Source organism: Aureobasidium subglaciale (genome assembly GCF_000721755.1).
Source record: "Aureobasidium subglaciale EXF-2481 unplaced genomic scaffold scaffold_19, whole genome shotgun sequence".
NCBI lineage: Eukaryota > Fungi > Ascomycota > Dothideomycetes > Dothideales > Saccotheciaceae > Aureobasidium > Aureobasidium subglaciale.
This window is the reverse complement of record NW_013566976.1, coordinates 292,688-307,548: the sequence shown is the minus strand read 5'-3', so window position 1 is coordinate 307,548 and position 14,861 is coordinate 292,688. Positions and strand designations below refer to the sequence as shown.

Sequence of the window (14,861 nt, the reverse complement as noted above, 5' to 3'; positions counted from 1 at the left end):
GACAGCGGTGAAGTGTGATATTGTTTGACGCGTGTGTGGAGGTTGTGTTCGCTTGACCGCATTTCGTGATGTAGACTAAGCTAACCCGCACTCGAAAACATGCGCTCTTCATCGTTCATACTCTGCCTCTCTTCGCTCCTGTTCCTCTCCTTCGTTTCCAGTGGAATCTTCCAGATCGTTGCAATGCAGACAAACACCACGATCGCCTCTGGCAAAAACGTCATGAACATATATATCGTCTCGTCTCCCTTGACAGCATTGAATTTCATATCCCCTGTTGCCTCAAAGATGAGCGAGTACACTAGTCTGATAACCATGAATGGAATACAGGCTCCCACGCCCATGAGTGCATTTCTTTGTGCTTTTGCTGTGGCGCTGCGATTGCGATAGTGGACCAAGATACCGAGGAGCATGATTGTGTATGCGTACATGAGTACTAGTAATGCGCGATTTGCTTTTGAAAATGCGGTGGGTTCGTATGCGTTTTCCCTCTTTCTAACGACGACGAAGCCGACAATCGCGATGAGGAGATCAACATAGGTAAGCACATGTGGGACCAGTAAGGCGTATTTATGCAACACCGGTGCTTGTTCATCCCTTGCACTCTGTCAGCATCACCTCTCTCTACCTACGACAGGTCATAAAGAAACTTACACCCATCCCAATATCTCCACAAAGATAAACACGAAGAGAATGATGCCCAAGCCTTCACAGACAAACACTGTAGCTTTCAGGCCGTAGGTATCATGGTTGATCAAGGCGAGGAAGCAAGAGGCCGAGACGAGACGAACAATGCTGAAGAGACCGAGACAGAGGTAGCCTAGTCGATTTTTGCGACGGAAGTAGTAAGATATTGTTAAAGAGGTTGAGAAGGTGAAGATTTGGAAAATGCTGATGATGGAGCGGTAAGTTATTTGGCCTTCGCCGTACATTGCTGGCGGTACTTCTGTATTGCTGTTTTGGTTTGACGAGGTGCAGATGACAATAAAAGGCAGATGAGGATGCAAAGATGAGATTAGATGAGAACAACAGGAGGGAGATAGATGATTCAACGCATACTTATGTCTACAGGCCTATGTAAATTCATGATGATCGTCGCAATTTTCATTGGGCTATTATTGTTGTAAGCATGGCTGTGTCGGTGTCAATACTCGTTGTGTTGGAAGTAGCCAAGGGGTTGTCCCACGAGAAGGATTGCTGAGGTTCGGACCCGACGCTCATTGGTCGGTCACAGAAAATCTCCAAGGCGCAGACATTACTGCATCGAGTATGTAGCGCGCACTTCTTGCCGTCAGGTTGTATGACACATATGGAGTCTTCTGTTATGTTTCAGGTCTCCTAGAGTATTGGCGATACATGAGAGCTCGTGTCACCCAGCCGATGACGAAGTCATGGCGGTGCACTCGTCTCCAAGTCTTTACCACCGAAACTGTAGCACGTGCATGCTCCGTTTGATCGGCGCTCTGGATGAATCGGACCAAGTCACTGAGGACCAGGCTGGCAAGATGGCGACTTCGAGCCATCGAGCACTTCGGGCGCGTCGCTCGAGGTCACGACAGAGTTTGGTGCGTCGTGATGGGACGACATTTCCAGGAGTTTCCAATTCTGTCTGCGCATAGATCGATGCTGGGAGTCGACACCCCTCGGATTATCTACACGTTGCTTTGCGACAGCAATATGTTCGCGACGGCCGCAGATGATGCAGCGACGAGGTAGGTGTCGCTAACGAACGCTTGAAGATGATGCCGAAGAGTCGCTTGAAGATAGGCCAACCCCGCCTTTTTCGCTTGGCAAAGATAGGCCTCCCCTTTTCCAGCTCGGAATCGCAACATCGGTCACGGGCAACACTTTTTATGTTTCCCGCTCTCGGAGAAGACGATCGTGAGGTATGACTCGGCAAGAAATTAGCTTCCGGCAGAGGCGCCGGCCAGAGAGTATTGACCGGCGACGATAACGCGTTTCGAGTTCCTCCTGTGCTATCTAGAACTTGACAGCATCTACATCTTATAAGCACGCTGTCTGGGACTACGCTGCCCTGAGATCAGAATACACCATCAGATCTGCCGAATATGTCCGCCCGAGGCACAGCTAGCGAGAGCGTGGATGTCGTTGTCATAGGCGCAGGACTCGCCGGCCTGACTGCAGCTCGCGATCTCATAAAGGCGGGCCTGTCCTGTATTATACTGGAAGCTAGAGACCGTGTTGGCGGTAAGACATGGAGTCAGGAGCTTCCGGATAGCAAAGGAACAGTCGATCTCGGTGCTGCTTGGATCAACGACGTCAATCAAACTCAGGTGTACGGCCTAGCGAAGCAATACAACGCAGAGTTCATCGAGCAGAATACCACTGGTAATTGTGCTATACAAGATGCCAGCGAGAAGATCTCGACGTTTCCATACGGTGGATTGCCGCCAGTAAGTCTGATCATGACTGGTGATGAACTATGGCTGATTGAGGTAGTTTGATTCTGCAGCTGCGGAAGATGTTGTACGCATTCGCGACATGTGCGAAGCGGATTGTCAAGCTCTGGATGTATTCAACCCAAAGGACGATACTCTGGATGTAATGACATTTGAAGAATATCTCACATCACGAGGAGCCAGCAAGACGAGTATGTCCACCGCGACTGTATGGACGCGAGCGATGCTCGGACAGGAGCCTAGAGATTTGTCTGCTCTGTATTTCTTGAACTACTGCAAGTCTGGAGGCGGTCTACTGCAGATGCGATCGGATCGTAAAGGCGGTGGTCAGCATCTGCGTGTCCGTCAAGGCATGCAATTATTCTCAAAAGGACTTGCTAGCGATATGCCCGAGAGTGTGGTTCGTCTATCAAGTTCCGTATCAGCCATCAAGAACAACACTGGAAACGGAGCCATCGAGGTACATACAAATGTTCAGGTCATACAAGCTCGCAAGGTCATCACTACAGTCCCCACGCCTGCACTTAAGGGCGTCACATTCACACCAGATCTACCCGCAGGCAAGCGTACCTGGATTGAGTCAACGACCTATGGCTACTATACTAAGGCCATGATGGTCTTCCGCACGCCGTTCTGGATCCACAAAGGCTTCTGCGGCCTCACTCAGTCGTTCGTCGGCCCTGCCGGTGTCATCCGCGACACGAGTAGCCCCGCGGATGACAAGCATATTCTGACATGCTTTTTGGGTGGTGAACCTGGTTTTGCATGGGCAACCTTGTCCGATAAAGACCGCGAACAAAGTCTGTTAAAGCAGATTGGACAACTCTTCGGCGCGGAAGATCTCGCTGCCAAGGAATTTGTTCAGCTGGTCACTTACGAGTGGATCAAAGACGAATACTCTGGTTGGGGCTGTCCTTGCACCGGTCTGCCGCCTGGAGTGCTGTCCAAACTCGGAAGTAGTAGTCTGAGAAAGCCATGGCTAGATGTGCACTTTGCCGGTACTGAGACGGCTGGTGAGTGGAAGGGCTACATGGAAGGTGCCGTTCGTAGTGGAGAGCGTGCGGCGAAGGAAGTCATTATATGTCTTGGAACTTGATTTACTTCGATATACGAGTGCGGGTGTTTCTTATGTTGCAGCTGCCATGTAAGTGGTCAGTTGCTGAGATAGGTAGGCCTCACTACGGCCGTATATAAAGTCGATCTCTCAAAGTGCGCTTAGCGAGTCGTAAGCATGCAGACGGCTGCACATGGAGAGTATCCTGAGTGCGTTTGAAAGCGATGGGGTCATGATAAGTTTTGTTTGAGCTAAACGGCATCTGTAATTATGAGCCATGAAGTCTTTTGCTATGTACAAATATGGTATGGAATAACAGAAAGCAACGTCGCTCGAGAAGCAGCAGCGCCAATTTTAGGGTGTTCAGACCTTCAAAAAGACAGTCAGAATGGTTTAAAGTTCATGCTGAACAGAGCGACGACGAACCTTACTGCTTGCACTGCTTCCCTCTTCCGGACCAAGTCCTTTGGCAGCGCCCGAGCTAGGTACTTCAGTAACAGACTCGTGCTCACTGCCGCTGGCATGATCGACCATCTCGTATGGCTTCCAGAAGTCCTTCTTTCCCTTTGCGGCGCGGACGACCCATGGAGGGAAGAGACCGCCATCGAGCTTCCAGGTCCAGGGCTCCTTGAATTGCTTGTCTTGGGGAACGAGCTTGCCGCCTGAGGCCTTCTCGATCATGTAGATGGTGGTGTTGATGAGGATGTAGGACATGATACCAGCGATCAGACCGTAGGCGATGGAGTAGGTGAAGGGCATGACGGCGATGGTAAGGAAAGCTGGGATGGCATCACCCATGTACTTCCAGTTGATATCGGCGGCAGATTTGGCCATCAGAGAACCGATGATGACAAGGGTACCACCAGTAGCCCAGGGAGGAATGGAAGCGAAGATGGGGGCGAAGAAGATCGAGATGAAGAAGCAGACACCGGTGACCATAGCAGCGATACCAGTCTTACCGCCCTCTGAGATACCAGCACCAGACTCGATGAAGGCGGTGACAGGGGAGGTACCGAAAAGAGAGCCGATGGAGATACCAACGGCATCGACCAAGTAGGCAGTAGCGCTACCCTCGAAGTCCTGAGTCTTCTCGTCCATGACACCAGCGAAGCGAGCCATGGCGTACAGAGTACCAGTGCAGTCGAGAATATCAACGTAGAGGAAGGTGATAAGGGCGAGACCAAACTGACCACCGTGAGAGCTGACATCCCACTCCTGAGCAGCAAGGATGTTCTTGATGGGACGGAAAGTGACAACCTGCTTGAAGAAGTCGAAGCTGCTGTCACCGAGCTCGGTGTGGGGGAAGTAGGTGACATCAGTGCCACGGGGCCATGAGATGATCGAAACAAGCAGAATACCAGCGATAATCGCACCCTTGACGCGGTACATCATGAGGAACACGGTCAAGAAACCACCAAGGAAAATACCGATCCACATGGTAGGCGATCTCATCTTGTGGCTAGGGTCGCACATCAAGCCATCGTTCTCGGTAAGGTATTGCTGAGAGCAACCAGCAATCTCCAAGGGTGTGGCTGATGCTCCAGTAATCAGGCCAACACCGGCGCTGTATGAGAAACCGATGATAGTAAGGTAGAGACCAATGCCGACACCAGTGGCAAGCTTGATCGAAGTCGGAATGGCACGAGCAAGCCATTGACGGATACCGAGAAGCGTGAGGGCAACAAAGAGGAGACCCTCGACGAAAACAGCGGTCAGGGCGATCCTGTAAGGAACCAGACCAGTGCCGTTGAAACCAACAACAGTGTATGTGAAGTATGCATTGATACCCATACCCGGCGCCAAACCAAGAGGTAGATTTGCACACAATCCCATCATAAAGCTGGTTAAGGCGGAGATGGCCGCAGTAGCAGTGACGAGATCACGGCGGATCTCTTGCTTGCAGAGGTTGTATGTGATATCGGTAGCACACGCATCGAGGCTAGTGGGAGGGCAGACGCAGGTACCGCCAGTGTCTGAAACGACGCTCGAGTTGACAGCGATAATGTATGCCATGGCGAAGAAGGTAGCGAGACCGGCGCGAATTTCGGTGAAGAAGAAGGATCCATTGCGCGACAAGTGCTATAGGGAAAGCTATCAGCTTGAGAGTGTATGCGCACAACCAAGAGCAATGCTAACATGACCAGATCCCTCCAATCTGAAGTACCTGCCAAATGCCGACTTGGCGATGGTCTGGTTGGTCTTTTGAATCCAACTCATCTTGACTGAGAGGTGCGAAGCTGAGGTACAGGCCAGCAACTGTGAGCGCGTGCTCTAACAAAGATGTACTCGGAGGATACAAAAAAAAATGTCTACACCACCAAAAGGTCGGGCCTGGGATATTTTTTATTGCTCGGCGCGCCATAGCCAAGAGATAACTCTGCCTCACACCACGCGAGCAGTGCACGATAAGGGCATACCTTTAAAGGACAAAAGGGCCCAGAATACGCGGGAAGGAAGGCTCAGAGGCGTTCTTTGGGAGTACTAATTTTCTTGGTATGCTTGGCTGATCTTGGAAACGATTGTTTTTGCAGAAACGGCAGCGTGAGATTCGCCTATTTGACTCATCCAGTTGGTCATGCTAGATAGGCGTCGCGAAGGACCGCCTCCGAAACATAGCTACAACACTCGATGGAGCAGGTGTGAGTTTTCGTCGTGAACGGCCCCTCGATGGGTTCGTACTCGTTGTGCTTAATGATGTTGGTGCGCGGCCGTGCCAAGAAAGGATGAGCTCCGCTGACTCGACTCGCTTACTCGCTGGGTGTTATGGGATGGTGGCCAGGTGGCAGCAACACCTCAACCACCGCCCTCGCAGTGATATACAAGCTTATAGGATGTATACATGTCTCCAGGTTAGAACAGACGTCTAGTGAACCCCGCAATCGACTAGTATCGCCATCGTGGTACTTTGTGCATCGACATCTCCGTGCGAGGTGGAGCCCCAATGTGTTTCGGTGGCCTCCGATGATGCTTATCACAACCTCAAGCCTCTACAGGACCGCCACAAGGTGCTCTATCTACCTTGGAAGGCTGTGCCATCATCCTGGGCATACTTGACTTTGTGAAAGGTCTTGGCTACTCCTGCCTTATCTATTGGTGTTGTGGTTGCTGATCGGAGGTGGCCGCCAGCTGGGAACACGCCGGTGCTATAGCTGCATTGGTGCAGAAGAATGGATATTCGACATCATATGTGTGAGGCGGAACAACACAACCTGGAGATAGCAGAAGCGAGATGAGAGTAGGTCTACCGCTCTAGTTTGACACCAGGTCTTGCTGACGATGGCCAATGATCTGTTGAGGAACTCGTCGATACCACCTGAGAGATGCCAAGATATGCTGACCTTCCAGCCAGATGATCTAGAATCAGCACAGGAATCGTGTTTGGAAGCAGATGGTGTGTCCTTGGGATCTTTTCTCGGTTGCACACAGCACTGAACGTGGAGCAACCATCAAGGTACAATTGTTGTGAGTAAACAAACACCGGGTAATTACTGTGCATAAAGCTAATATTGTCGATGAGGGTTCTTCCCAGTTGCGTAGGCCCTCGTTTCATCTTTTCCGCACTACATCTGTCGCAAAGACTGTCTTTGGTCTGTACGGGGATCCGTCTAGTATGCCCACATGCACTTCTGGTTCAAGATTCTGGCACCGAGTCTGTCAAACTCTAGTTGCCCAATCCAGCTATCATTGGTGCCTCTCATCTTGCCAAATACACTACCACCCTTCCAAACCAGAACCTGAGGATCCAGCTCTCTAGGCGGAGGACCGACCAAGATCTCCTTCTGGAAGTTGGGTCGTAATGCTCGGAGTCGCTGCTCAAGGTACACGTTGAAGTTGTAGGTTTTGCTACCACCACCAATTACCATGATGCCACCGAAGAAGTCACGCGTCTTCTTCTCGTCGCCCTTGGCGCCTTCGTTGATGCAAGCGACGATTGCTGCATCTAGAGGCATTATAGGCAGAACACCCTCAGTCTCTGGCTGTGCGCCTTCAATCGCAGCGCCTGCTACAGCAGGAGTCGCATCTCCTGCTCCGGGTACAGGCGTCGCAACGTCTTCAGGAGCTGGCGAGCCTGCCGGAGACGAGCGAGGTGTGCTGTCGGCCACATCAGCGAGATGTGTTAAGCGATCTAGGTTCAATGGTTTGCTGGGTGTCGCGGGTACAGCTCCTGGTGCAGGTGTTGATGTTGATTCTGCTACAGCCGATGGCACGATGGTAGAAGAGTTCTTATATACCTGGAGTTGAGCCATTGAGATCGGGTCGTTCGGCTTGTCATCGTATGTGTCAGTCGAACGGCTGATCAGCTTACGTCGGCCATCAAGCTTTGCAGTATGATCAAAAATTGTTGGCCTAAAGAAGCCCTGCAAAAGTCAGCTAGTGGTCAAATTTCGGGCTAGAGTTCCGCATACCATTGGTGCCAGCATAACCTCATCATATGTCTTGAACTGATACTTGCGAGTGTCTTGACCGAATGCGCGAAGATGGAACTCGTAGAGCTGCACGCTGATGTGCGCATCTTCAAGCGTGCAGAACTTTTGCTTCAGCTCCTCCGCAAGTAGATAGTCGTGTCTCTTCAGCAAGTCCATACTGGCGTAGTTGAAGTGATCGAACAACATCATCTTGACAAAAGTCTCTGTAACATCCTCGCCACCAAACTTCAAATTCATGCGTGAGTTCTCGACGCACATGCCTTCTTCAACACAACAAATAGACGTCTTTTGTGCACCGACATCAACGATACAACTGCTTGAGTATCCAGCGCCGAAAGTTGCGGCCAGACTCTCCTGGATGAAACATACGCGCTGGAAGCCAAAGTCACGAAATAATTCTTCCAGGATCGAAGTTACGAACACTTTCTCGTACAGATCGGGAATGACGAACACGCATGAGTACTGCGCCCAGTCTCGCTTGCGGTCGAGACGTAGCTCGTGCTTGATGGCTTCCTCGATGATGCAAAAGAAGTCGCGTAGCAAGACAACTTTGCTGGAGTAATCTTGCTCATTGAGCCAGCCGTACTTGAGCGGCCAGTAAAGTCTGTAGCGAGGCTTGGAATGTTGTGGTATCCGCATTGCCGCATGTCCAGTAAAGTATTCAGGCGCCGGTGATTCAATCTCTGTCCAGTCCACGCGCTGAGGGTCATTGTGTTCGGAGATAGTTTCGGGCGCATTGCGCGAATTCCAGTTCACGACCAGTTCACGAGAGTTTGGCAAGACCCTTCGCTTGTTGTTACGACGAGAAAGCTTGAAGTCTGCGGCCATATTGCTATATTCCTTGGCAAACTGTACACGCGTCAGTCGTCGCAAGGCAACATGTTGGTTGATCAACCCACATCTTCACCAAACGCGTTCTCACCGGCAGGCTCTGAGGTACCATCTTGCATCTTGACACGCTTTGGTCGCGGTTCAGCGTCGGCCTCCTCATCTTCTGCGCGCGAAGCCTTGCGCGCGATAACCATAGGTATCGTTTTTGGCAGAGCATCTGTTGCGAGGCCAATGCGAAGGTTACGACTGCCTGGATGAACGACTATTGTCTTGGAGCCAAATGCTTCAGCTTCAGCAGCTTCATCCTCAGCAGCATCTTCGTCCATCTCTGCCTGCGCTGCATCGGCTGAGACTCCATTAGAAGCTGCCTGTGCCATTGCGCGATCCTTGTCGCGCGCAGCTTTGATCATGCGATTGCGGTTCTCCTCGCCCTGTAGACGGAATGCCAAAAACTGCTCATCGCGCTTTAAGAAGTCACTACAATGAGGATACAGGTGTTAGCCGAGTTGCGCTTCTAGAGATGAGACTATTGTACCCATGTGACCGCTCTTGCCGTTCGTAAATTCCTTTGGGCATTGGGTCATGTTACTTGAAACAAACGACAAACAAGGACAATGAAGGGACGCAAAACACAAAATGTAGCGGCTTTTTCGTGGACGCGAGGAATAGCTAGATAGAGGTTGTGGTTGAGTGTAGAGAAGGAGAGGGTCGACGAACGTATAGTAATTCTTCTTATTGACGACCTTCGGAATCAGTTCAAAAGGGGAATTCATCGGGCCATTAGATGAAGCCATCGTATGCGGCGCGACTTGCGGGTAACGGATATATTATTATTTTGTTTGCCGCCGCAAGGGAATGAAATGATTTGGAGGATTGCTCCGCCTTTGCAAAGCTGGGAAAGAGACCAACAACAGGTGGCTGATCGCGCATCGCTCTGTCGGGTTTAGAGTGTCACGTGTTTCGCGTCTCATGAACCAACCTGACATCTTGCGCAAGTCGAACCGTGCGCACCAAGCCTACAAATTTCGACTTTTCTTCCCTTTTGCTCTCTTTCCACATCACGACAACGTCGCCAGCTTCGACAATTGCAAGCAGCTCTCGCGTGCTGCCTGTCTCTACATACAGAGTGGAAGAGACAGGCGTCAACGACTCAGGTAAGCTTTTGCGCGTCTCTCAACATCCACACAAAACCCCCCTCCTCAACCTGATGAACGAATGTTTTACGATTAGTCTTACGGAATGTATTCATGTCGACAAACATATTCTGCCCTTTTGCTCTCTGATCCTTTATGGAAAACACATCTCATACAACTCAAGAACAAGCATGATTGAGCATTGGCTAAAATTATGCTCAGCAGGCTCAAGGCGCGATAGAAGAAGCACGGAGTTGTCTAGGCTCAGTCCGATTTCCGTATATATTCATGCCTTCCAAAAAAAAACTCGTTTTGTCATCATATCAACCGTCTCTGCATTCATACATATTCTCTTGTGACCTCAATATATGTGCCTCCCAAGTAGACACACGTCAGCCCCTTGCACCAAATTGCTTTCGTACGCGGTCATCAATCTCTTTTCATCGAGAGCTTCTTCCTTGCAAGTCCAAATTTGGCTTGCTCTTCTACGATGCTATGAACTGACATCTCTAGGTAAAGCACGCTTCCATACAAAGTTGCGGTTGGTGTAGCCTGGCGCCTAGCGAAATGAAAATCCATGCATTGATACCAGAAGAACGAAGGGCTCAATTGGAAACACTGACTTGTGCTCATCACGCTTCCTCAATCAAGTTGTCTTTGACGTAGAATGTCCGTCGAAGTGTACCTTGAGGATACTAGAGCTGACTGGACTTGGTGCTACGATTTTGAACAGGGTGACGACCAGGGCGAAGACTTGGAGATCTGCACAAGAAGATAAGCGATCGCCGCTTATGACGAGGCATGGAGTGGGCTGGACCCTCCTTCCTTCGCGCGTCTGCCGTGTCTTGTTGCCTGTCTACCGTTAGCCATCATCATACTGGCCGTGTGAGTCGAGCTTGGTGAGATGAAGTGCGACTCCGATTCTGAGGCTTGCAGCTAGTTCAGCTAAAGATGCTTGCCTAGGAGGTTATGGGCTTGTGGCGCAACCTAGCTGTATAGGAGGCCTGCCCGGATCCCCGGGTTGCCCATGATCTGGGCCACGATCAACCGTTCGTCTGACGTCGGTTTGGACCAAAGCCAAACGCACATCTGCCGTCCGAGCTCCGCGAGCGTGTTTGACCTGTAGGCTGTGTTCAAGACGCACAAGATGGCGATGGGCTTGTCACGCATGGCAATCTTGCCGACGGTCCTGAGAATGCCATCCGTGGCGTGCCTGTGACTATACCAAAGGCATCAACAGCAACGCGAATTTGCGCAATCGGCTCCCAAGGCTTCGACATCACGACCGACGAGCTTCACGCAAGATTATCGCGGCCATGGCGCCTGCGCAGACGCCCTTTACGCCAAAGCATGACGGCGAGCTCGAAGGTGCAAGAGCGAGAGAGTTCTACAAGCATGTATCCCTCTATCCATGGGTCCGGCGACAAGCTTCTAATCGCGAGCCTGCAGATACTACGAGCCCTTCGACAATCTCATGAGAACGAGCGATGACAATATCGATTCTGGTTCCCAGGGTCGCATGGCCTCGTTCGATGATGCCCTTGCTGCATTCGCTCAGTTCATCTGTCTACGACTGGCCGTCAATCGCTGCCTCGTCTCCTGTTTCGATCGCAATCGCCAATACGTCCTCGCCGAGGCTACACCCACCCTCTCCCTAGAGACACCCATGTCCGACGACCAGAAGGAAGAACTTTGGCTAGGCTCGGGTGTACGCCATCGAAATTCCATGCTATGCGAGCGCACCCTCGAGCTCGCAGAGAAAAAACACGACACCGAGCATGACGGCGTCGTTGTGTTACCCGATATTGCAAGGGATGATTGGTACAAGAGCCGTGCATCACATATTTCGCTACCTTCGGACGTCCAATTCTATGCTGGAACCGCTATTCGCAGTCCTCATGGTCCTGTCATCGGCGTAGTCTCTGTATTCGATGACAATCCCCGACACACCATGTCGGATGCAGACAAGACATTCCTCCGACACATGTCAAACACCATCATGTCACACCTTGAGATGGTCAGGTCCACAGAAGAGCATCGACGAACTTCGCAAATGGTCATAGGTCTTGGTTCTTTCGTCGAAGGCAAGGACCACGTTGACCAGGAGTTACACTCAAAAGAGGTTGGCGCCAGCAAAGACATAGAGCACCAGAGCATGCCACCGAAGCCGCCTGGAGCTGCTACATCCAGAGCCCCCGAGATGACACATTCCGAGGAGAACCCCCCTCTACCTACCGAGCACGTGGCGAAGAAGGCTGACGAAGCCCCCTCCTTTGAGAATCTCCAGGCGCAAATGTTGTCGACTGATGTCAAGTCTACGTTCAACCGAGCAGCCCGCATCATCAAAGACGCCATTGATGTTGAGGGTGTCGTGTTTCTCGATGCTTCAGTGGGAAGCTTCGGCGCTCTTGTCCAGTCTGTACCTGCAGTTGAGGACGACATGATGTCTTACTTTTCTCGTACTGCGGCATCTCACAAGCAGTGCAATATTCTGGGAAGTGCTGGTCACGATATACCTGGCTTCTCCATGACCGAAGGCTTTCTACACTCTCTTTTGACCCGATACGCACAAGGAAGGATTTTCAACATTGATCCCAAGGAACCCACGCTACAGATGACGAACCCCAAAACTCCTGGAGAAGGCGAGAACTTCGGCCAACAAGTAGAGCCAAAGGAAGAACAGCACTCGGACGATGAAACACGAGAGCAAGTGCGCCAACAAAGACAGGACGATCTTGCAGAACTCAGGCGTACATTCCCACACGCTCGGTCATTAGCATTCATTCCAATGTGGGATGACCATCGCATGCGTTGGTTTTGTGGTGGCATAATTTGGACAAACCGAGCAATACGTCTGCTTCACAAAGACTCGGAGCTGAGCTTCCTTCGCGCCTTTGGCATGTCAATCATGTCTGAAGTCGCCAAACTCGACACTGCAATGGCAGATAGAGCCAAGTCAGACCTTCTCAATAGCATCTCGCATGAACTCAGATCACCCCTGCACGGCATTCTTGGCAGCATTGAGTGCTTGGAATCCTCTGCTCTTGACGCCATGCAACACGGCCTGGTTGAGACCATCGACACCTGTGGGCGAACCCTCTTAGATACCATTGATCATCTTCTCGACTTCAGCAAGATCAACAATTTCACACGCAACAAGGCAAAGCGACAAAATAACACGTTCACTAGAGAAGAAGACATGCTCAGCCTTGACTCTCTGATACATGTACCTACAATCACAGAAGAGGCTTTCGAAACTGTCTTCGCAGGATACTCCTCTCTCGCAAGTTTAGGCGTGGACTCTGGCGCTGGTCAGTCTATGCATACCGAGCTTGCCGTCAGTCACGATGTCAAACTTATTGTTGACATTGAGGCAAGAGATCATGAGAGCTGGGTGCTCTGTACCGAAGGTGGAGCATGGAAGCGTCTAGTCATGAACTTGACTGGCAACAGCTTGAAGTACACGAAAGACGGCTTCATCTACGTCAAGCTCACTTCCCAAGAGTTGCCGAGGAACAGCGAAGGCTTGAAAAGTAGTCGCATCACGTTGACGGTAAAGGACACAGGAAGGGGCATATCTCAGGAGTACCTGCAAAACCAATTGTTCAGACCCTTCGCCCAAGAGGACCCATTACACCCTGGAACGGGACTGGGTCTTTCGATGGTCAGGCACATTGTCAGCAATCTCGGCGGCGAGATCTCTGTCGAATCAGAGCTGAACAAAGGCACCGAAATTCGTGTTCAAGTCATCATGCTAGATCTATCAGCATCTATCGACGCGAATGAAAAAGCTCGTGAGATGGTCGAGGCGGCCAAGAAACTACGAGGGCTCAGAGTTGCATTCATCGATCCACCGATCTCCTGTGATGGCGAGACTTCAGCTCAACGATTACTACGAAGAGCTCTTGACAAGCAATGTTGGGGCTGGTTCAAGATTGACTTCACTACAGTCAGCGAAGTTGGTGAAGTCGGTGACGCGGCGGTGGTGCTCACGACGTGTCGAAAACTGCCAGAGATCAAGGAGCAATTGGTCAAGCTCAACAGGCCAGTCATAGTTCTGTGTGAAAGCAATGCACGGATTCGACAAGTATACGCCGAAGGCGCAATCTTGAGGCGAACCGTCACTACGGATTTCATCGCGCAGCCTCTAGGGCCACGCAAACTGGCACGCGCCTTCATTGCTTGCAAGGATCGAAAACCCTCGAATTTGGAGGAAATTATCCTTCACAGAGAAACAGAACTCAGCACGCTCCCGGTGCATGAGGTAAAAGATGACCACGACAAGAAAATGTCAGGAATCCACGATTCGGTGCCTTCGCAAGCAAAACAGAGCCAAAGTAAGACCAAGGATGAGTCGAAGGCATCGACAGAACACGAAACGGGACCGAAAGCTCTACGTCTGCTCCTTGTGGACGACAACAAGATCAACCTACAGCTTCTGGTTCGTTACTGCAAGTCTAAGAAACACGACTACGTAACAGCCGAAGATGGCGTCGAAGCAGTAGAAGCATTCTCAACAAACCAACAAGATGTAACGACTAGATTCAATTTCATATGCATGGATATCTCCATGCCACGAATGGACGGGTTGGAAGCTACAAGAAGAATACGCTCAGTCGAACAGAAGAATGGACTGGAAGCAAGTAAGATCATCGCGTTGACAGGATTGGCGAGTGCAGAAGCACAGCAGGAAGCCTTTTCATCCGGGGTTGATCAGTTCATGACGAAACCTGTTCGACTAAAAGAATTGGGCGAGGTATTGGCGGGACGAAAGTAGTCGGCCTATCCACTCTGTCACTTTCCTTCTATTACTATCATCTTAATCAACGGCGTCTGGATCATGTGGTATAGGGCTGGTTCATGCATCAGGAACGGATGGTATGAGGGATCAGGACAAACGGGCAAAAGGGTACGCCCAAACGGTTGCATTATCGTAGTTTTATTCTCATCTTATTTTCCATGCAAATCCACAAGAAAAAGACAAACAAGAGACATC

General features: G+C 50.8%; 5 protein-coding genes across 5 annotated transcripts; 2 read left to right on the top strand and 3 right to left on the bottom strand.

Annotated features, from left to right (window-relative positions):
• Positions 1-44: 44 nt before the first annotated feature.
• Positions 45-932, bottom strand: AUEXF2481DRAFT_81934 (uncharacterized protein; the record flags this gene model as incomplete). Its single annotated transcript, XM_013485972.1, has 2 exons — positions 45-597; positions 655-932. The coding sequence occupies 2 exons, from the start codon at positions 930-932 to the stop codon at positions 81-83; spliced, it is 795 nt and encodes a 264-aa protein (XP_013341426.1). The 3' UTR covers positions 45-80.
• A 1,137-nt stretch (positions 933-2,069) lies between these two features.
• On the top strand, positions 2,070-3,516 carry AUEXF2481DRAFT_68061 (uncharacterized protein; the record flags this gene model as incomplete). The annotated part of the gene is made up of 2 exons (XM_013485952.1): positions 2,070-2,414; positions 2,461-3,516. 2 exons carry the CDS (start codon positions 2,070-2,072, stop codon positions 3,514-3,516), a joined length of 1,401 nt encoding a protein of 466 aa, XP_013341406.1.
• A 238-nt stretch (positions 3,517-3,754) lies between these two features.
• On the bottom strand, positions 3,755-5,902 carry AUEXF2481DRAFT_42601 (uncharacterized protein). Its single transcript, XM_013485911.1, has 3 exons — positions 5,611-5,902; positions 3,901-5,553; positions 3,755-3,843 (listed from the first exon to the last, which is right to left on the bottom strand). The coding sequence occupies exons 1-3, from the start codon at positions 5,689-5,691 to the stop codon at positions 3,838-3,840; spliced, it is 1,740 nt and encodes a 579-aa protein (XP_013341365.1). The 5' UTR covers positions 5,692-5,902; the 3' UTR covers positions 3,755-3,837.
• Positions 5,903-6,719: 817 nt separating this feature from the next.
• Positions 6,720-9,614, bottom strand: AUEXF2481DRAFT_42600 (uncharacterized protein). The gene is made up of 4 exons (XM_013485910.1): positions 9,450-9,614; positions 8,801-9,209; positions 7,881-8,750; positions 6,720-7,832 (listed from the first exon to the last, which is right to left on the bottom strand). The coding sequence occupies exons 1-4, from the start codon at positions 9,524-9,526 to the stop codon at positions 7,080-7,082; spliced, it is 2,109 nt and encodes a 702-aa protein (XP_013341364.1). The 5' UTR covers positions 9,527-9,614; the 3' UTR covers positions 6,720-7,079.
• Positions 9,615-11,339: 1,725 nt separating this feature from the next.
• On the top strand, positions 11,340-14,642 carry AUEXF2481DRAFT_31770 (uncharacterized protein; the record flags this gene model as incomplete). Its single annotated transcript, XM_013485878.1, has 1 exon — positions 11,340-14,642. The coding sequence occupies one exon, from the start codon at positions 11,340-11,342 to the stop codon at positions 14,640-14,642; it is 3,303 nt and encodes a 1,100-aa protein (XP_013341332.1).
• Between the last annotated feature and the right edge of the window lie 219 nt (positions 14,643-14,861).

What these genes read in the sequence shown, in the direction of transcription:
- AUEXF2481DRAFT_42601 (XM_013485911.1), bottom strand. Translation starts at nt 5,691, where the DNA reads ATGAGTTGGATTCAAAAGACCAACCAGACCATCGCCAAGTCGGCATTT. An exon ending in GATTGGAGGGATCTGGTCAT is followed by an intron (nt 5,554 to 5,610) that starts GTTAGCATTGCT and finishes CTTTCCCTATAG; the next exon opens with CACTTGTCGCGCAATGGATC.
- AUEXF2481DRAFT_42600 (XM_013485910.1), bottom strand. Translation starts at nt 9,526, where the DNA reads ATGGCTTCATCTAATGGCCCGATGAATTCCCCTTTTGAACTGATTCCG. An exon ending in AGAACGCGTTTGGTGAAGAT is followed by an intron (nt 8,751 to 8,800) that starts GTGGGTTGATCA and finishes ACGCGTGTACAG; the next exon opens with TTTGCCAAGGAATATAGCAA. An exon ending in AGGTTATGCTGGCACCAATG is followed by an intron (nt 7,833 to 7,880) that starts GTATGCGGAACT and finishes TGACTTTTGCAG; the next exon opens with GGCTTCTTTAGGCCAACAAT.